At 35.5% G+C, this 22,441-nt stretch overlaps 1 protein-coding gene and 1 long non-coding RNA gene across 5 annotated transcripts in view; one reads left to right on the top strand and one right to left on the bottom strand.

Annotated features, from left to right (window-relative positions):
* LOC107313643 overlaps positions 1-22,441 on the bottom strand; it is a 65,436-nt gene that overhangs the window by 37,765 nt on the left and 5,230 nt on the right. Inside the window, exon 2 of one of the 2 annotated variants that reach the window (XR_004307082.1) lies at positions 9,646-9,835. The exons of the other annotated variant lie outside the window; for it this stretch is intronic. This is a non-coding gene — a long non-coding RNA (uncharacterized LOC107313643). The remainder of the gene's footprint in view (positions 1-9,645; positions 9,836-22,441) is intronic. 2 annotated transcript variants of the gene reach the window in all.
* PDLIM3 (PDZ and LIM domain 3) lies at positions 298-21,611 on the top strand. 3 transcript variants are annotated; one of them, XM_015862074.2, is made up of 8 exons: positions 298-538; positions 4,754-4,905; positions 6,553-6,637; positions 12,244-12,311; positions 15,636-15,899; positions 18,044-18,171; positions 19,279-19,390; positions 19,740-21,611. In XM_015862074.2, exons 1-8 carry the CDS (start codon positions 446-448, stop codon positions 19,927-19,929), a joined length of 1,092 nt encoding a protein of 363 aa, XP_015717560.1. In that variant the 5' UTR covers positions 298-445; the 3' UTR covers positions 19,930-21,611. The 3 variants fall into 3 exon arrangements, with proteins under 3 accessions (XP_015717560.1, XP_015717562.1, XP_015717561.1); XM_015862076.2 differs by lacking the exon at positions 15,636-15,899 and having other exon boundaries at positions 300-538; XM_015862075.2 differs by lacking the exons at positions 12,244-12,311; positions 15,636-15,899 and adding an exon at positions 11,652-11,839 and having other exon boundaries at positions 300-538.

Genomic DNA, 22,441 nt, shown 5'->3' with positions numbered 1-22,441 from the left:
ACAGCCTGAGAGGGAAATCTACTTATATTTGTTTATACGAAACAGAACCGTACCGTGAGCAGTCAGAGCAGTGCACTGTACAGTTAAAACACCAGCAATATATAAAGCAGGCAACAGTGCGGCTTTGCAAAGCCAGAAAGACATTGCATCCTGGATTTGACTGATAGTAAGGCTGAGGGGGATGCTGAAGCAGCAGATAAAGCTGATGTAAACTTTCCAGCTCAGGCTTTATTTGTCTGGTTTGGTACTCCCCTCGGTGGGTGGGGAAGCTAGGGACTGGCTGACGTCACCCAGAGCAGGAATAAAGCACAGTGCTTGGGGTGACCACAACATCCCAGGCATCAGCTGCCCTGTCCTGCAGGTGCTCAGCACACATCATCCTGCAGCTCAGCCCCTCACACACACCAAAGGAAAACAAGCAGGAACCCAGCAGCACCCAGCCACGATGCCACAGAACGTTATTCTTCCAGGACCGGCACCCTGGGGATTCAGGCTCTCAGGAGGAATAGATTTTAACCAACCTTTGATCATAACCAGGGTATGTGCTTTGTTCATTTCCTTTCTATGTATTGTATTTGACACCTGTTGCAGACTTCAGCCCTTTACTTTTCTTAAGTTCAGAGACACAGATGAAGCTGCGTGCAGATCAGCAAGCAGCTGCTGGCTCTGATCAGAGCTAGCCGAAAGCTAACTGCTTTGAAAGTTTTGTGTAACATTTCTACAACTGTTTTATTGGTCTAAAGGAGTACTTCTAATTATGCCCCAAAAATTAAATTCAAGTGCTTTGGCAGCAGGAAAACTCCGTCATTATTTCCCTAGGCATTCAGATGAGAAAATTAGATCTGAGGCTCTGAAGGCCAGAGCCCCACTGCTCCCACTTTCACTGCCTGCCTGAGTGCGCACCAGGGAGACATCGCCTGGCAGCAGCTCCTCGTGCCTGCAAGTTTGTGTTCTGCAAACTCCATGCCAACTTCCTGAGATGAATCTAACTTTAATTAAACTAAAGTCCGCATGTTGCCAGCAAAGGCAACAGCACCTGCTTTTACATCTGAAAGTTTTCACTTTCATGAATGTTAAATTAAGGAATTATCAAAAGTTATCTATGCTAAAAATGCAAGAGAGAATCTGCCTGTGTTTTCTGCCATATTTAGTAACAGACAATTCACATTAACCCCCTAGTAAACGGCAGAAAGAACTCAAGCCTTCATTTTCCTGTGGATTTTGTACTAATTGCAAATAGTTTAAGAAATAAGTTGCCCGACAAAAGGAGCATATAAAACAGGCAGCTACACATATCCTGCCATTAATTAGATCAGTATTTCAATATTTTGTTTTTATTTTGAAAACTGTGTTAAACACATTAATGATCAGAACTAGTTCTTCTTATGTTTTTGCTGCTTTTTAACACACCTCAAACACACCGACGCATGAGCCACTAAACCCCAGCACCTTCCCCCCCCTCCAAAGCCTCACACTATGACTCAGTATATACACTATGTCTGGTATTAAATAAACATCAAAAGCCTTGAAGGACAGATGCCACTCGTGATGCCTTGTAGTCAATATGCTTCTAAACAGGAGTTGATAGAAAGCTGAAGGACAAACCCTTTTTATATTACACCAGTAAGAACTGATTTCTCTCAATCATTTACTCTAGATTCACACTAGCATAAAAACAATTTATTTATTTTAAGTGTAAGTAAAAGAGAGTGCTATTTGAGTTCACATAACTTCATAACTAACATTCATAGGATATAACAAAAACCTCTGAACAAACAGTAGACAAAAAAACAATGAATAAAGAAAAAAAATCTCTGCATGTTTTGGGGCCTTCATTGCCTTTTATGGGCTTCCAAAAGAAAAATAGTTTCCATTATCTCTAATGAAAGATATTTTAGCGGTGTCTGGTTTGTATTTCCTTTGTGTTTAGATTAAGTGCAATGAAGTTTAAAACTGCAGTAACAAAGGATGTTACTATAAATGTAGCTTTCTAAAGAGTAAATGATTTTACAATTGACTCATACCTACCGAATGCCTCACAAGATTTAAGTCACGGGCTTTTAGCAAACTATGGCAATACTCAAAAATCACATTGCAAGTAGAACCATGAAATAATACATATGTACGAGAAAAAAACATGTTAAATTTACTTAGATCAAATTTAGTAGTTTTAATGGTAGATTTGTTTAATCTTAGGGGGTTTTGTTTGTTTGTTTTGGGTTTGTTTGTTTGTTTGTGGGGGTTTTTTTGCCACAGTATACATTTTGAAGAATCTTTCAATAAGTATTTATGCTGTAGGTCTTAACAACTAGTGAATAATTTGCAGGATTCATATATCCTGCTTTTTTGGGCCTAGGTGTTCATTTCATAAAAGAAACAGCAGTTCATTCACATTTGGCTCAAATGTCCTGACAAGAAATACTATTTGCTATAAAGAGGTGGATAGAAATTATTTTCAAACACTTTGAATAAAACAATTGGACAGGTGTACATTAAGGTGGCTATAATAGCCTCTTGTTCAACAAGAAACAGCTTTTACTAGGACAAGTCAGAGGGCCCACGACAGAAGAGATCATCATACACCTGTCTAATGAACAGATGCCATCTCAAAAATCCATTTGCAGTTTTTCCAAGCAAGACAGTTCTCCTGACTGTTTCAAGCAAATGCAAAGACCACAGATTCTGGTCACTGAGAGGATGGAAGAATAGGAAGGGGATTAAAAGTAGACACTATTATTAAAAGTTAGACTCTATTAAGGTAAAAAAAGACCAGCTAACCGCAAATAAGGAAGATATTTTTTTAAATCCTTGGAACTCTACATAGATGAAAGGAATTATCCAAGCAAACTGATCAAAAAGCTCAGCCTTCATGAAACAGAATAATTTCTGTCTATGCTGAGCAAAAGATCACAGTTTGGGTCATGTATTTAGAGGAATGCAAGACTAGAAGTCATGTTAAATAAAGCATTAAACAAAAATAAAACTTGTGGAGGTTGGAGTAAATGGTAAAACATTATTAACTCTAGATTTCAATTCTGTTTTACTACAAATGGCTACAGATCACAATGCAAGTCTTTATATTAACTTTATGTTTACCCTCTCTCCCTGCAAACATTCAAAATTTTCATAAAATAAAAGCTTCAAATATTTATGAAAGTGTATCATGACAAGTTTCATAAGTCTGTTAAACAGGTGCAGAGTGTTTTTCTTCAAAGCATCATAACAGACATTATCTCACATGATTTAAGAGTTATCTCCATCAACATCTGAATGCTCAACAGATATCTGTATTTATCCAAATCCTGAGAATGCAGGGACAATAGATATGCCATAAAGACATGTCTGAAAGAGCAAGGAAAAAGTTTTCTGAAAGCACCAGCAGGATCTGTCTCATGAAGCAGAGACGGCCAACAAACACTGTGCTATAACATTTTGTAGGAAATCACAATATGCATTTCATGAGTCACTAACTAGTTCCTTAAGATACAGCATCAGTTACTGAGGTACCTATTCACTTATTCAGGTATCAGTATCATGTATGTAATACTGTGTGATCTTGCAATGCATAGCATTGTCCTTTTCTTCACTTGAGAAGCAGTGAGAGAATGGCTGGTTTTCCCCATTATATTTAGAGCATTAGAGAATTTAGCAGACATTCTAATGCCAGTGGCCTCTCCTGCAGTTGTCATTCCATGCGTGTCCTCAACATGCTAGACAGAGCCAGGAGCCATCCCAAGCTACAGGAAGAAGCATGTTCTCCCCCACCCATTTCTTGCTGCAGTAATGTAAGTGGTCTCAGTGTGGTTTATTTAAACTAGCAGCTGTTGAAATTTGACAAATAGATAATTTTGGAGACTTCAGAATCTGCAAGAAGCTTTCTTAATCCATATTCAAACTGATTATTCAGGTACCTTAACACTATGTTCAGTACACAATAGGCAAGCCCATTCTTTTGCAGGTTTGTGGGGCTAATGGACTACAGCTGGTCACAAGCACAAGTTTTGAAAGCGCTTATTTAACTCATGTGATAACAATATACAGACTACAGCTTGTTACAGACAAATAACAATTAAGTTTACAAGGTGGGAAGTAGAAGAAAAAAAATATGAAAGCCTGCAAAACAAACTGTAAGTTTCTCAAGCATTCAAGTTCATTGAACAGGGGTGGACAGCTGGAAAGAGTAAAGAAGGACTGTCTGACATTTGCTACTGTTTAACATCAATACTTTTTTTTGTATGCATTGTTTGGTATTTCACAGAAGAATCAATGTGACTGAAGCAGTAGGACTGAAGAACTCTAAGGAGTTCAGGATCCAGGTTAGACATAAATAAAGAAAAAATATTATTTCTGTATTATTGGCATATTTATGATTACTTACATAGACAATGTAAGGAGGCAAGCTTGCAGGAACTACACTAACTGCTGTATGTTGTCTGTAAGCACAGTGAGAACACAAATGAAAATCACAGTGAACATTAAGCACAATGACTGTCAAGCAGCAAACTATTTTGCTACTGCCTGAGGTTTTGAAGGAGAACATCACTACTTTTTTCAAGCAAGATACACAATGGCAGTTGAGACAAAAGGCTCAAATACAAGTTAGGGAAATTACAGAAATTAAAGTGGAACCTATTTAATTCAGAAAGCATGAAAACAATTTTCATCTACTTTGAAGTTACGATGAAGCATAGTGAAAATCATTCTATCAGTTTTTTAGGTATGGATACAACTTCATTCAGAATTTGTTTTTCAGATTACACCTGGAAGCAAGGCTTCTACTGCCAACTTGTGCCCTGGTGATGTTATTGTGGCTATCAATGGCCTAAGCACAGAGAACATGACACACAATGATGCGCAGGAAAGAATCAAAGCAGCTGCACATCAGCTTTCCTTGAGAATAGAGAGGTATGTGAACATGTCTGCTTACTTATGAGAAAACATACTGTACAATCAACCAACTAATGCACTGCAACCATTACATAGGTTAACTACGTAAAACAGTTTTGAGAATTTCACAAAACCTTTCCAATTGCACACATGCAAGCCTACCTCACCAACTCCACATTCACAGTAGTCCCAGAAGACATCCTCAGGAACAGGATTAACTTCCATCAGGGAACTCTCCTGAAGAATCACCGAGCTACAAACCCTATCCCTCAGTATCTCTGCTGACTTCACAGGCCTTATATATTTGCCACAGGGAAATAAATAGTTCTTAACATTCTTGGGAAACAAAAAGCTGGAAAGGGCCAAGTAGAGCCTTTAGCTAGCTGTCACTTGGTCAGATACGTCACTGTTCTACCCCTCTCAGCTCCAAGCACTTATCACCACCTCCTGCTCTCAAACATAGGGAAAGCTTCTAGCCTGTCTTTCTAGTTAAGGAAAGGAACATCACAGTAGAATTTAACAAAAAGTAACCAATAAAACCAGAAAGCTCTCTTACCTGAAAAGCACAAGCCCAGAAATTTCTTGCAGCAATTTCTCTCCACTAAAGCTACCATAAGGAACAACAAACATCTTCACATCCCCTAAATGCATTTGTTCAGCCTTTAATCAAAATCACTTTCCCAGCTGTCTCCAGGAATCAGACAACTCTGACCAACCTGACACCCTTGGGAAGACACAGCACTTTATTCCAGCTGACCACAATATTTCTTTCCAAATAAAGGAATATTTTTCTTGGAAAAAGGATCGTCTAGTTACTACAGCCTAGACTTTAGATCAAAAATTCCTACACTTAATTGCAGTCTATGAGTCTGTTACAGGCTGCTACATACTATTTAACAACTCTCTTAAGAATTATTTAAAAATATGGTAAGTGTAATTTTCTGTGTGAAGTTTCTGCAAATTTAAAAATACTAAACATTTTGATTTATATAGCAAACAGCATTATTGTCTACACTATATATTAATGTTTAATGTTAGTATTGTATAATTCTAAAATCAGCTGCCAAATTTTCCTGTGCCTGTGAAGTCAGAATTGTAAATGATATTTACTTTTCCTATCTCCACTGAAGCAACTGAAAGAATTATCTGTGCAACATCTATTTACAAGTGGATATACACCTCGTGTACCTAAATTGCACCCTTCCTCCATTGAAAAGCAGCACTTCCACAGATATTGTGGTCATGAAAAAATAAACTGACACCAAGGTTTAAGAAAATTCCTAATATATGCATCTATTTGTGCAATATATTAAAGATATCCAAAAAGTTATCAAACATTTAAAAAACAAAGCTGTAAAAAGCTTAACTAGAATAGTAAGTCCCTCTAGAAAGGGACTGGTTTTCCTTTGCATTCTATTAACTGTTAACAAATTATCTCCAATTCTTCATAATATAAGTAATTGAATATATATTTATATATATACTTTTAAAAACAGTTCACATACAGTACACAAATACTGCTAAAGCACTTTCATGTTAAAAGAGCAACAAAGCATAAAGCAAACTAAACTTTCAAAGTACACAACCAAACTACTACTATGCCACGGAGATATATAACTATACAGGATTTCAAGTTCTTTAATTTCTGCCTTATTCTCTTTGTAGGGCACAAACTAAATTATGGTCCCCACAAGTTTCAGAAGATGGCAAAGCAAATCCCTTCAAGATAAACTTGGAAGCTGAACCACAGGTATGAATTCCTTAAATTTACCTAAGCATTTTCATTCATCTGTTTACACTTCAGATGATCTCCCTTCTGATCATTAAAATTCTTTGAATACCACTCCATTATCTACCAATTTAAGCAAATATGAATCATCACAGTTTTTAGATATATGAGCATCATCTTATCTGATGGATGTTTAAGGTTTTCAGCTACAAATGAAACAAAATTTTAACAAGTTACAACAAATTCCTGTTTTTCTTTAAAACTGTACCTATCACCATAGTGCTACTATGGATAAAAACACCTTTTATTCTGATACTGTTTAAGCTGCTTTAACTCCTTTAGAGAATTTCTAATGAAGTCAGGAATAGATGTCAAACACCAGTGCAATGCACCCATCACATCTCAGAAGTCTTTTTGATGTACCAGGTAACACAACAGGGAAATTCATTAATGTTGGATCTCTCTATTTCCATACACTTTTACACTATACCACAGAACTTAAAGTTACAAAACTGTTAACACCCATGCACTGATCAATAAGCAAATCACCCACCACTTCTGAACAGCCCAGTCCTGTTTCTTGTACACAAGCAAAGTAAATCCACTCAATTCAAATCCTCCTCTCTCCCCAGGCTCATAACAAGCCCCTTTGCAAAGCTTTGAACAGAAGTTTCCATGTTGTTATCTGTTAATTGTCTAGCCATGTCTAAAACTAGTGCTTTACTTCCTTTGCCATTTCTCCTTTAACATACATAAACATTTGCTGTAATCTCAAGAGAGAAAGGGAAAAGAGCATTCTAATTGCAGGCCAGGATCAAAGCAAGTATGTCAAAGTGTTTATTTTCTGCTATCCCAGGGGGAAAAAAAAATAAAATAAGAGCAGATTCAATTTGAACACATTCTATGCAGTGAATGCTTCCACCCATTCTGTTCTCACATTTGCACTCTGAAACATGAATTCTGGTGTTCCAGTTCTCTCTCTGTTCTGCTCTAAAGCCTTTGTATTAGACGATACAGCAAACTTCAGCAAAAACAATCCACCTTCTTTAGCAGTAAGAGATAGTATAATGAAGAAACCAAATAGCTATTTTAAATGCATATTTCTGTGGAATAGCTAGGATATACACAGAATATATAGCAGTAGAACAAAGTCACTACAATCAGTAAAATTAGGCAGGTATGTATTACAGGACCGTAATCCCATTATATGTATGCTGCATCCCTAAGAGGAACTGTTAGTTAAAAATAAATAGTAAGATTTCTCTAAGTGCAATTTGGCAGGCTATTGAAAAATCAGGCTCCATTGGACAGCCAGAAAAAAATATCTGTCCCAGATTTAAATAGCCAACCTTTCTAAATGTACCATATAAGTGGTAAGACAGAGGTATGTCTACTTTTCTTTATCAGAAAATCAGTTCTAATTAATTTCAATAAATATTAGGTATCAGAAAAGCAGCAATGTTAGTAAATATGCTAAACCATCCTCAAGATGATTTGCATTTTAGTTAAACTCTTCCACTGAAGAACATTTATCAATTTGATTTACCTGTGTGAAAAAATATAGCATTTTTTTTCTGTAAGTGCTGAAATTTAAACTTAATTTTATGACTTAGTTGGTCACAGCACGAGACCCTGCAGTGTGTATAACAACTGTGCAAACAGAGTAGAATGAAAATTTGATCAGATGACCATTTACAGCACAGCTACAATCTGTTCTGCGTAAATCATGGTAGTGTGTGCTGCTGTCTAACAATGAATAGAAGCATTGAAGCCCGGGCAAGTGAAACAAAATCCGAAAGCAGTATAGTACTACTTCAAATGTAAATCTCATTTATCCAAAGGTATTGCACATACTGGTTGGTCTACAAAAATGGAAAATCACTGAGTTGTATAAAAAGCATTTCCACCAACTGCATAACAATTAAAAATACTTGAAAGGCTATAGATATTATATAGATAGATAGAACTTTTCACATTTGCCAGTTATGTGATTTAAAGTACACTAAGGAAGTTTCACAAGGGAGGAAGTCAATAATTTAAAATCCTTTCACAGATAACTACATAAGAATAATTGAAGACTTAAACAATCTTCTTAATTTGAAAGCCAATAAAAGATACTTATAGATAAAAGAAAAACATACTTTAAATAGTTCAACCTATCAACACAAGGCCAAAAAATGATTACTTTAATTTCAACAGATAGAAAGTGTTCTATAGGTGCTTGGAGATGGTTGTGTGAAAAGTGATAAACAATTAACACCATGCCTAGTTGCACCAATGGAACAAGAAACCTTCACACAGTGGAAAGCTTTTGCATTAGGCTGAGCAGTCCCAGACATTTGGAAACTGACAGAGGCAATTGTGAAAGCATGACAAGAATTCCCACTAGTTTTTCTACTGGGAAGAGGATACAAAGACAACAATCCCAGCAAACAACTTCCAGCAGTAATTGCTGACCAGGAGTCACTCCTGAAAGCTCCGCATTCCCATGTCAGAACTAACCACTTCATTTTGTTAATCTGGGGCAACCTATAGCACAATGACTAATAGGAAATAATTAACTATTTGAAGTACTATTAGTTCAAATCCTTCACATTCAGTATAAAAGTAATTAGGAGAAGACAATCAAAGTAAATGAGAAAGTAAATCTTATTATCAATTTAAAAAACAAAAACAAACAAAAAACTTCATATATACCTTTCTACTGTATTGTTAATGTAAAACCACACAATGACCTGTACATTTTTTTTTTTGTCATTTACAACTCTTCTAACCTCACATAAAATTGCTTCCATCATCACAATTTCTTGAACTGTTTTTGTTTGTTTTCTTATTGCTTCTATCATTGCTTTTGAACATTTTGCTCCCTGTTACTAGACCTCTGGCCATGAAAGACATTATTCATTCCCTTGGAGATATAAATATACTATATACATTGATAAGTCTAAAAATCTAAACAAAACAGAACTACTCTACAGAATTTGTAGTCAATTACCACTTCTAGTCAAGTACTGAAACAATGCACTTACATTATTTAGAGGACCTAGCCCATCTTCTGCAACAGCATTCAGAGATTTTAGTCACAGGGTATCTCCAACATGTAAACCTTTATGTCTTTATGTACTTATGGCAATTATTGCCAAAGAATGCCATCATACAATCCTTGCTGCATGCATTTTCTACAGACTTCTTGGGCTGTGTTAATTCTGTTCCTGATACCTGTACCAAAATGCAAATGTAGTTAGTCATGCAGAAAGGACATCAGTCCAGTAAAAAAAAGAATTGAAAAATGAAAGACCACGGTCATCACACATTCCTGATTAGGAATTTCAACAACCTCCAGTTCTCATTTTGCTTTTGAACTAAAAGAGGATTTTTTACAGACTCAGTAAGATCCAATAAACACAAGAGCTGGACTATTTTTGCTGCTGTATGTTCTGTCATTGATATTTTATATGAAGAGATGATTTTAAAGTAAAAAGGAATTTACGTCTAATTAACTTCAAGTACTTTTTTCACAACTGTTATATTGTAAATATGCTACCATGATACCATGTCTTTTGTGCTGGTCATTTGTCAACAAGAATTAATTGGGGTGAAATGACAATGTTCCTTGTTGTTTTTGTTTGCTTTGTATCATACATGGATTTAAATCAATTTTAAATATTTTGATATTAATATATTTCATAAAGTAGACATGTATCTAAACAGTAGTAGCTTACTTCCATTTACTAATGCATTTTCTCAATTGCAATGCAGTTCTGACAGAAAGAAACAAAGACTGCAAGCAAAACCTTTGTGTACATCTATCTGATTGCTTCTTTCAGTAGTCTCTTACAATGTAATGCTGCTAAACACTCCCATTTAATACAAGTGCTTTTACTGTTTGCATTTCCTGGCTGCACATTCTATATAACCATGACTTTTCTTTCCATCTGTTCCTAAATATAAACCTGCAACTGTTGTTTTAAATAAAAATGACAGAGCCAGTTCACATTCAGGTTTTCATAATTTCAAAAATAAAAACCTACAGATGTAAAAAATGCATCCATACTCACCTAATCTGCTCTTACTACCTTGAATTACCCCAGGGATTTAAGTATTCAAATTATATTATTATTATATTATACAGGTGACAGCATAAATTGTACATAATCATTAAACCAAAAGCTCCAGTAACTATGACTTGAGTTCCTACAATCTTGAATAAAATTGATATGGGAATATCAGAACAAACACTTTATAGGTCATACGACACTGTGTGTTACCAAGGTGATCACATAAATCACCTGTAGTATTGTAGTATTACTTCAACCACGCTTTCAAGGAGAAAATTCAGCTTTCAGGAATAAGAAAAAACTCAGCATGTACAAAAGTTCTGTGCTCACTTCAGATTTTATCCTCTGGAGATTTGCAGTCAAGTGGCCTAAACCTTAGGAAAACCAAACACAAGGCAAAATACATCCTACATCCAAAGTCAAAACAGCAAATTGGTAGAACTAACCCACAGAAGTACCAACAGTCTGTGCTATCTTACCATTGAAACATCCAGTCTCAATAGAAGAAATTCATTCAAACTGTAGAAACTTCTGCTACAAATGAGACCTTTTTATTCTACATGGATCAACTGCTCATCTAGTGCTGTTTCCAAAAAGCACTGCACGACAGCAAGAAAGGATGATATATCAAACACACTTCATTCACTGGATGTTTCTACAAGATGAACTCAAACAGTGTAAAATCTAGAGAATAAAACAGGTCATCTCACTCATTTCTTCTTAAACTTTCACGCTACTCACAAATGAAGAATGCCTTCTAGTTGCTCTGAGGCAGAAAAAATAATCTCTGAATGTGTATGGCTTAAGAGGAAAACAGAAAATTCATGGAATAATATAGTGTGCCTGCATCAATTAAAAAATAACCAAGTTGCAAAAGTAAAAAATGCAGAGATTAACAATACTGATGTCAGTTTTACTCATTACTAGCTTTGGTGTGCATTGTAGCTCTGTGTATTTTGTCTGCCTATCATGTACAGGAATTCAAGCCTATTGGTACAGCTCACAACAGAAGGGCCCAGCCTTTTGTTGCAGCAGCAAATATTGATGACAAAAGACAGGTAGTGAGCTCCTCCTATAATTCTCCAATTGGGCTGTACTCATCTGGCAATATACAAGACGCGCTCCATGGACAGCTGAGGAGTCTCATTCCTAACGCATCGCAAAAGTGAGTATTGGTATTTATTTATGATACACAGACTTTTGTGTTATATCACTATCTCTTCTGTTTTCAGTTTAAAAGTCCAGCTCTTGCTGTTTTTTTCCGATACTCAGGAGTTTATTGGTTATCCAAAAAAAATGAATGATAAATGAAGCAATTTTTTTCCAACACAGAAAGTTCTACATTCAACTCTGTACACTGCAGGTAGCTACAGTTCTCCCCTTCTACTGATCTGCAACACTGCTATCATCCTTTTCTAACGCCTTTACTTTGCAGCTTTTCAAGTACCAGAAATGTACAAAATAAATAAGGTTACTTCACAGTTATGATTTTAAAAGGTTATCATCTACCTTTCAACTAGAAGTAAACATTCATAAGCCAAAGCTATTTTAACCCTTTTTTCTTTACAGGATATGAACTACTTTGAACACAAGCACAATATTCGGCCCAAACCTTTCATACTCCCAGGCCGAAGCAGGTTATAAACTCTGAGTGCTGTGATGAGTTTGAATGCATGGTGTTATTTTTTAATGGATACTCACAGTTTGCATTAATTTAGCATATGGAGGCATTTGAAATTAACTTATGGTAGTATATAGTGTGTGGCAGAAGTTTAATAACCTGAAGTGCTTGACCTGCAGATATCAGGCTCAAAATTCAAAATTTCCAAAAGCAAGCAGGTCCAGGACCTACTCTCAGTTATACACATATGATTCTGAAGTAACTGCAACCACAAACCTGATCCAGTTTATAGCGTGGCACCAAGTACTGTACACTTACAAATATACAGAGAGATTTCTTCACTTGCTAAATAAAAGATAGATACTTCTTCAAGTTAAAAAGTTTAGGCTGTGCAGCAATTTTAAGTTAAAATATCAGCAGATAGCTGTTCAGAGGATATCCTAATGACTAGTGCAGAGCTAAAATAACTACCTAATATTACAGACTTGTATATATGTAAAATATAGCACAATTTTATTAGCATTGTTTCAGTGTAATATTTCTCAATCATAACTGGAGGTAGAATGTCTAATTTACTCTTATTTGCAGTATTAAACGCAGAAGGGAGAGGGAAACAATGCAAATTCTTTGGCTGAGAAGACTCAAAGAAGCTCTAAAGTGCTCAAGCAATGCAATATACTTTTATGATTTCAAGCAGTAACAGATTTTATCAGTGGATTTAGTGTTCTGTATTTCATTCTGAGGGTCAAAAAATGCCTGTATGCTACGTTATACTACTTCAAGTCTGACAGACTAGACTGAAAAAGCAGAATAGTTGATTCCTGCATACAGAGGACATTTTCATATGGACTATCAGTTTTCTAAGGTGTATTTTTTTTCACTATCTGAGTAACAAAGAGGAAACTAACAGACAAATAGATCCCCATCCTTCTGTGAACAAGAATGCACAATGGAGAAAATATGCCCATCTCTACTCAGAGCCTAATGACAATACAGGATAAATGATAACAGTCTTTAGGAAATACATAGCCTCTAACTACAGGCAGCATTTGTATGTATCTAGAATTGCCTTTGGGACTGTGAGGTACCATTTGCAGGTATGTAATCAGATTTACAGAAGTTCAAATGAGTGCACTGGGAGTCCACTCTCAATTACCCAATACTTTCAGAGATAATGCTGAATTCCAAGCAGTTTTCCAGCTTGTCAGATAAGAACGCCAACCTACCAGAAATGTAAGAATTTTCAGAGCTTCAGTTGGGTAAGGTCTGTATGGTGTTCTAGCATTGCAGAAGTCCATATTTAAAAACCACACTCTTTCATGGATAATCTTAATTCTACAAAACCTTGACTGTCACACAGGTTTTCTACTACTTTTCATTACTTTAGCTATGTCAATGGTTAGGAGCCAGGAGATATATCTTCTCTCTGACCACAAAGTCCCCTGGAGAATGTAGTTCTTCTCTGGGCAGGTACCTGGAACTGGGTCATTAACACTTTAACTCCCAGTGCACTACATGACGTTATGATGTGGAATACCAGTGACCAAAAATCATAAAACTATGACAAGTTGAAAATGTATTCTTTGTTAAACACAGCAAAACAAATAAACAAAATAACCCCACCTCCTGCTGGACCATAAATATCCCTTTAGAACAGACAGCTGAAGGTAAACAGCACTTCGATGACAAGAAGAGCTGATTCTGGGCTGTGGGATTGAACTAACATTCAACATTAGCCACAACTTTGCACAAAACTAACTGGAAATTTTATGTTATATATGTTTGCCTTCTATCTATACTTCATTCTGCTTTAACACCACTTCAGCTGCTAATAGCAAGATTTATGCCCTTTCTTCCCTTTTCCTATTTGTTTTCCATTTACTAACAGTATCAGCACTGACAAAGATACTGCAGAATGTAAGGGTGTTGTTTTCTTCTTCTTTTTTTTTTTTTTTTTTTTTAAGACTGTGCATTTATAAATAGCCATATGAATTAATATTTTCAGATGACTCTTGCTGGGTGATGATACAGAATTTGTGCTTTTGGTTCAAGACTTGCCTGTCGTTTCTGAAATTAGCTTTCTGTTGATGTGTCTTTAATTGTAGAAAATGTGTTTCCCTTTAAATTTTTAAGAAAGTGGTCCTACACAAATTCTGCATTAAATCAAGGGGAGAATTTGACTTCTCCATACAAGAGAATCATCTCCTGGGTAGAGTTTGACCACTGTATGGTCAAACTGTGTAATATAACGTTATTTTATAGGTTTAGACAAAATCATTCAGCTTGGAAAGAACTAATTACAACCCTAATACTGAGGGAAAAGGTTAAGTATTTATCATCTCTTGGTTCTGAATATCATATAAATGGTAATCAATTACACAACAGGAAGAAATATACCACTGGAATTAAGGAAGTTGCTCTGAAGAAAATACTGAAGTCTTCACATTAGCGATGCTGAAAAAGACATTGAGCTTAATGTTGCCATTATTTTACCAGGCCTTTTTCAGAGATAATTGTGTGCAGTAACTTCAGTAATACAGAGCAGCATGGATATTTCTCCAAAACTGTACATCTTCTTTACTTTATATAAATTATATGCAAAATCTGTTTCAAAAGCCATAAAATGAGTTCTCTATTCTTGTGAAGGACCATTTTGTATTTTATTGGAAACACTGCCATTTAGAAAAGCAAAAGTATGACTGGCTGTTAAAGCATTTTTGTTCTATGAAACTTTCGACAAATATTTCACATAAAAAAGAAATATATTGATAAAATAATTTTAAAAGACGAATTTTAAAAAAACTCACAGAATTTATGGAAATCTACACTACTTTACAGTAATTTCTTCAGCCATGGACTAGGATGGATTATGAAGTGCAGGGCTGGAATGGTGCATTTAGGATTCCAGTACAGCAGGTGTTCATTCAGTCACTGGCATGTACAACTCACATAATCTTTGTATGCTACTCTTTTGAGATCTTAAGAATTAAGAAACCTATAAGAAGTTTTATGGAGGCTTAACTTGTCCTCACACAAAATCTAGCATTCAAAATGCAAATTAATGTTATGTTCTGAAATATTATTTTCTTTTATACCATCTAAAGAAAACGCCAGAATTTTAAGGAATGCTTTGTAACTGGCACTTTTACAGGAAAATGCTTTTCAATGAGTACACATACTTTTGCTTTTCTTTACTTTCTCTACTTCTACTTTCCTGTATATGTTACACACATACGCTTGCTAACATCACCGTATTCCTGTACTTTTGTCTTTATTCTCTATAATCCGATGCACACTTCACACCTTTCTGCACTCTGGCTGTAATCTGTAATTAACACAGTGGATGCAGCACTCCTTCGGGGATTGACTGTGGCAGTGGACGTAGTACCCCCTCTTCAATTAGCACGGTTAGCTCCATCTGTCCCACTGAGCTGAAAGCAGTGTCTAAGATGGCCCCTAACGTTCCACTGGAAATGGAGCTTCCTGGTGTCAAGATTGTACATGCTCAGTTTAACACACCCATGCAGCTGTACTCAGATGACAATATCATGGAAACACTGCAAGGCCAAGTTTCTACAGCTCTGGGGGAAACACCCGTAATGAGGTAATTAGAGCCGTACGCTTGATATTTATGAATATATGAATTTAGAATGTACCAGAATTGATTTTCTAAACCTAAGAATGGATCTCTATAAAGATCAAAACATGATTTGTGAATTTTACCTGCTACAGTAACTAAAAGTCAGGTAGGAACCTCATCAATTTGGACAGCAGTGATGAATAATAAAAAGTTTTAAAACTACTCATCATTACAAGGTACAGTTCATCTTTCATTTTGGTTTGTCTTTATATTTGCATAATAGTACTTACTTTTCTGTTATACCAAGTACTTAATAATAATAATTTATAATATGTATGGTGTAAACTAAAGCTAATTACTAATATCTTAAATAAGCAGTAATCACTGGCACCAATAAGCCTTCTTCAGCTCTTGAAGAACTGGGTTGTAACTAACCATAAAAATCAAATTTATAAAGAAATATTTATGATCATGCTAATTGGATGATCACAAAACTGTACTTCATCTGAGTGATGTTAATCTATTGCATTAATGTTTATCCTCAACAACAACATCAACAAAAAGAATAAAGAAAAAGAAAAAAGCCAAATAGCTTTTTCTTTATTCTGTAATAATAGATTAAGCCCCAAGTAATCAGATTTCAGAAATATCTGTACTGTTCTCAGTTTGAGATCTGACTCTCTACACAGGTTTGAAATGTCTTTTCTGTTGTGGGATTCATTTGTACTCTGTATGAATTTAGGAATGTTGTCTCATAGATTCATCCCTGTTTTTTGCTTTTTGTATGTAATTTTATTATCACTTGTTTGGATTTTAGGAATATTTTAGTCAAGAAGAGAGATTGAGCGTCTAATTTTGAATAGTGAAAACCTTTAGAAGTGAGCTTACTTTATAGATTAAGAGCTTATGATGAAAGAACAGAACGGTAGTTTCTACACCAACTTTATTGCACTGAGCAATGTGGTTGATCACAGAAGATACAAAGAATTAACATAATCAATAGTTATGATGTATCTGCCCACCTGCTATTCCACTTTCTGTGCTATGTGACAGTCCAGATATTATTCTGGGAAGGAAACAAAACCATCGAAGTCAAAAACAGCCTAATTCTCTATGAAATTAGTTGCTCTTTTTCCCAGTGGCAACTTATCTAAGGTGCAAAAGGCAGTAGAAGGCCAGTTGTAATAGGAAATTTAAACTGGACATTTACACAAGTGTCAGTGAGATAACAGACTTCATAAGTCATTTTTACCTAATTGATTCCAATAGCAATTTGAAATGTATGGATGTCACGCATTCAGCCTAATTTCCCCAGTGTGTGTAGTCATCTGCCCTTTCTCTCAGGCACTGAAAATTTTAGTTAGCTTGAACAATTTTTAAAATTCAGCATGATTTATAATATCACAAACATTTTTGGTAAAATCTTTTGTTTGCAGGTCATAAGAAATTCAACCATGAAACTTATCTGGACAAGAACTTACCTTAGATTTTTGTCACGAAATTGCCATTATAAAAGTCATGGTCCCACTCTAATTTAATTTTAAAGGTGGATTTTCCATTCACTTGTGTTTATCTGCAAATGCAGTACCTACTTCAGTCTCTTTCTGACACCTTCATAAATCAAGTAACAATTTGCTTTGACACATAATCATTACTGTGAATGAGCCAACTTAGAAAAGTATGAATACTTTGACTTCATGGCACTCTCTCAAAGCGTTTGCTTAGGTTTTGGCTGGCCCTATGTAAAGATATGGCCTGTGATTTTATCAGCATTCCTGAAGCCAGCTGCTGTGAAAATGGAATTTCTGGATACTGGACCAGAGAGCATCTGGTAATACAGCAGTTGATCATAAGAATGCAACTGCTTTGAAGTTAAACACAAGTACTGGCCTATTTCCAAATGCCCTTAGAGCCAGAGCAGTAATTATGGAAACAGCGTCATGAGTTTGTAGACTTATTTTTGTAAGAATTCCATGGATATCTTTTTCACTAGGCTCCAAAGAAGCCTATATAAAGCAGTGCTACTGGAACAAACAGTTTTCCAGCGGCTGGAGAAACTCACATGTCTCTTTGGCTGTTTCCTGAATCACGTTCTATGCCTGGCAGAGCTATTCATTTGAAGTTATGTCACTTAACTGCATTCTCTGCTCTTCCTCCCTGTGATGCAGTGACCCAGCTCCCACGGCAGTGCCTCAGTCCGACGTGTACAGGATGCTGCACTCCAACCAGGAGGAGCCCAGCCAACCCCGCCAGTCTGGCTCCTTTAAGGTGCTCCAGAATTTAGTCTCCGAGGAAGGTGGTTAATAATAACATATTCTACCTGTTCAACATTTTTATTTTTATTTTTTTAATATTTGTGGGAAAGGGGAATCAGAGAATAAGAGAGATCAGAACTACACAAATTTCTGACAGCCCAAGTCTGACAAATAGTATACAAGCTTAGTAACATTCCTCCCCTTGCTTTTATGGCTAGCAATGCCTTGTGTTAATAAAACTGTGATGTTAGTTTAAGACTGCTAATGTACAAAAAAGTTTTTAACTGAATGATAACTTTTATGTGAAAAGACTTTTGGGACACCATGAAAGAAAATAATCTCTTCCATATCCAAAAGGAGAATTTTAAGCCAGTTTCTAAGAGAAGTCTCCCTCAATCCCTCTCCATTCTAAATGAAAACTAAAGAAGACAATACCATTCACAGTCATATTTTCCTTCAAATAAAGAGGTTTTGACAATAATAATAAACATTATTAAAGGCTACAAGTTTCTAATACAGTAAACATAAAGAATAAGATAAAACCAAATTTAAGCTAAAGGGTGAATATTTATAAATATTCATAACTTTTCCTTTTATATCTAAATATTTACCAGAGAAGAAATGAACGCATCTATTTTTTTCTGTACACTTATTATTGTGGGATTTTATTTGGCATCCTCTGTAATTTTATATTTATAGTATATTTATCTTAAATTTTTATATTGTTTTTATTTTATTTAGATTTATATCATATTACCAATCTTTTTGAACTCATTATATTGTTAATTGTATAAATAAGAAGCTTTCAGAGAGGTTTTAACTTTGTTAAGGCTCTATGTTAAAGCCAAATCCTCCTTCCTCTCCTGTTTAATACCCAGGACCTGCAATCACAGAATTTCTGTGTCTATCAGATAGACAGCAATATATTTTTAATCAGCTGTATCTGCTTTTTGGCTACAGTACACAATATTGTTCCCAATTCTAAAGACATGGGATCAAGCCCACAAAACTTATATCAAAAAAGTTATTAGTTTGCATAAATGAAAGCTTGTAAACACATACAGGAGTGCATACTTGCAGAAAAAGATTTAACTGTAGCAGACTTTTTTGTACCAGCCTGTACTTAACAGAAATATTTTGGATCCTAGATGGACGTCCAGTAGGTACAAGAAGTGTGAAAGCACCTGTAACAAAGATACCTACTGGCCTGCCCGGAGCCCAGAAAGTACCACAGTGTGACAAATGTGGGAGTGGAATACTGTAAGTTGCTTCTTCTCAGTTTTAGAAATCTCTAGCTTAAGTGCAAGTCCCCAGTTTAAGTCCACAAAAACTACAGGTTGTTCAGTAGTGTAAAGCATTCTCCTCACCAAAATAAAATGTTCAAACTCCGGTTTTCCAGTGAACAATTAGAAAGGTTATGTCATCACCTCTAATGTATTTTATATTGTACTCATTCAAACTCAACTTACAACTTTAAATTCTCTAATTGGCAAAAACACCAGAGAAGCAACTTAAAGACATTAAGAAAAATACCCAAACTTACTTTGTGTTATACTTCAGTTTCTTTGCACTCTAAATTCATATGCATTGTCTTTTCTTGTTTTCACAGAGGGACAGTGGTGAAGGCGCGTGATAAATACAGACACCCAGAATGTTTTGTGTGTTCTGACTGCAATCTCAACCTGAAACAGAAAGGCTACTTCTTTGTGGAGGGCCAGCTATACTGTGAAGCTCATGCACGAGCTCGCATGAGGCCACCAGAGGGATACGAAGCAGTTACTGTTTACCCAAAATGCTAGTCTTACATTAGCACACAAATACATGCATGCACACAAGAAGCCATTAACAGCTTAGAACTGCAGTACAACTGTCAGGACTTCTATCTGAATTAAAAGTAGCAGCTTTTAAACCTTCTCTTGTGGTTTTCCAAGTGAGGTGGAAGTCCCTATTAATCAGCAGTAATGTACTAAGTATGAAGTAAGACAGCTGTAAAGGAATTTAAAAGAAACAAAACAAACAAAAAAAAAAAGCAATTGAAATATCAGGGGTATTACACAGTTACTGAAGTGTATGCGCCCAAGTGCTGTAATTAAGACATTATTTGTAACACATGTTAAGTATCTGATATCTGTACAAATAGCAGACCAATCAAAAGCCTCATTGTGCTACAGGCTGGGCCCTACCAAAGGAACAAACCTGACCAGCTGTTAGAAAAGAAGCTATTTTACATGGATAGTACAAAACAATAGGATGTTCGTGCCTGTTTCAACCATCTATTATTCAGGTATCGCTAATGTGTGCCAAAAATAGATTCTGCTTACTTTGCTTTCAATTTGTGGTTATATTTTCTTAATTTTCTGTGCTAAGAAACAAATGCCATTTCATACAATAAAATGGCTAGTATCATACTGATCATTAGTAAGAAGCAAAATAATTCTTTGCTGTTTAATGATTTGCAATGAAATCAGCTTTCAACTTTCACATCATTTAGCAGAAAATTATTTTGAGGCAGGCACACCGATACATTGGCTTTTGGGAAAAAGAATTTCTTCTATTAGGAACTCACTGCAAATTAAGAATGAAAATAAATTTAAAAGTCTTTCTACAGAAAATGTTTTTCATCAACTTTGTTTGTTCTTAGTCTAGATTATTCAATTTCCTTAATAGGAACAATGGGGAAAATATCACCGTAGTATCTTAATTGCTGGTAATTAAAACTTGGACAACTTTAAAAATGACTGATAATTAATATATGCAAAAGCAGGATATTTTATTAAAAGCGTGGTGAACTCACAAGAACACAGTTTTTAAATCCATTTCTGAATGTTTCTTAAGGGCTCCATTGCTTTCAGGTAGCTATGCCAGCTGCATACACACACGCACGTGACAAACTTCACCTCAGCACCTTCCAGAAATCCTTAACACAATACTTAAAGTCATAGCAGAAATGAACAGCTCAGTGACAAAGAATCTTACTTTCCTCACTCTAAAATATAAAAAACTTAAAAAGAAGAATAAGGAATCAAAATAAGAAGCTGCATATAGTTACTACAGTTACTTTAAAACCTCAGATGAGTCCCAAAGCCTGCAATGCAATGTTTGCATATTCAAAGACTTTAAAAGCAGTTTTGGTATTATTTCAGAATTAAAATCTTTTTTAAATGTGTCACTGTATTCAGAATTTAAATCTCCGTATCAAAACCATATAGAGACACATCCCCTTAAAGTTTAGCTAGTGGATTATTTTCTGGCACAAAACATAATTCTGTTCCTTATGTATCATGAAGGCTATATGTAGTATTTATATTTTTCCACTGATAAAGACTATAAAGTAGACCTGAAAATCATTTCGAAAGTGAGAGCGCACGTGTCTATTTTTACAGACCTTCAATGTGTCATTGGTGTTTTTAAATAATTGCTTATGTTCATTTATTTGTGGAGCAATTGAAGGTAAAAATAAATGTACTATATATGATCAGGATTCCGTATTTCTTTTCAACTGGTATGAAAAACAAAAATGTATGAACGCCAAGTGACTTAACAGTAATAGAAGTTAGGCATTTTCAGCCACACAGAAAAGTATGTTTTGGATTTTATCAAACAGCTGCCCAGAACAAAACAAGTTTTATATTAGACATTTGGACAAACAATCCAGGAAAACTCAGCTTTCTGAAAGTGAATACAATGATGTGCTTTCAAAACTGAATGCTTGAAACTACCCTCTCTTTAACAAGCCAAACATATCAATAGAAAACATGATGAAATTCCTGGAAATGTAGCCACAAGAACTATTAGGTGAAAAGAAAGCCAGAGAACACTGACCTGATGACAGATCCCTGAGTTAAGTTCAGTGGCATTGCATCATGACATGGTGCTATTTTGAGAGGTTTGAAGTCAGAGATGATTTTAATAGAACTTGAAAGCCTATCTAATTGCAAGTACCAACCTATGTGAAAACCTTTACACCACTGTAATATGAAAGAAACATCAATGTTGAATTCATTCCGATTCAAAAATCTTTGATCTTGATAGAGAAGAACTGGAAATCACATCCTACCTTCTCCTCAGGCTGAAGATATTAGAAATTTAAATATGAGAGAAAGATGCAGCAGTTCTCTCTGTAGCATGCTCAAGGCCACATTCTTTACCTCTGGCGTGTGTCAGGGCTTATTGGCACAAATCCCTTACATACAAAGTGTTCAGCTAAAGAACGATCCACTTTATCTGCCAGCTTAAGAATGGCATACCCACTAAATCAAGACAGTGTAACACTACTATGCTGCTCAGCTGTGTCCAGACTTATATATATAT

Source organism: Coturnix japonica, chromosome 4, assembly GCF_001577835.2.
Source record: "Coturnix japonica isolate 7356 chromosome 4, Coturnix japonica 2.1, whole genome shotgun sequence".
NCBI lineage: Eukaryota > Metazoa > Chordata > Aves > Galliformes > Phasianidae > Coturnix > Coturnix japonica.
Note: the sequence above shows the minus strand (reverse complement) of the source record. Positions and strands in the feature narration are given on the sequence as shown.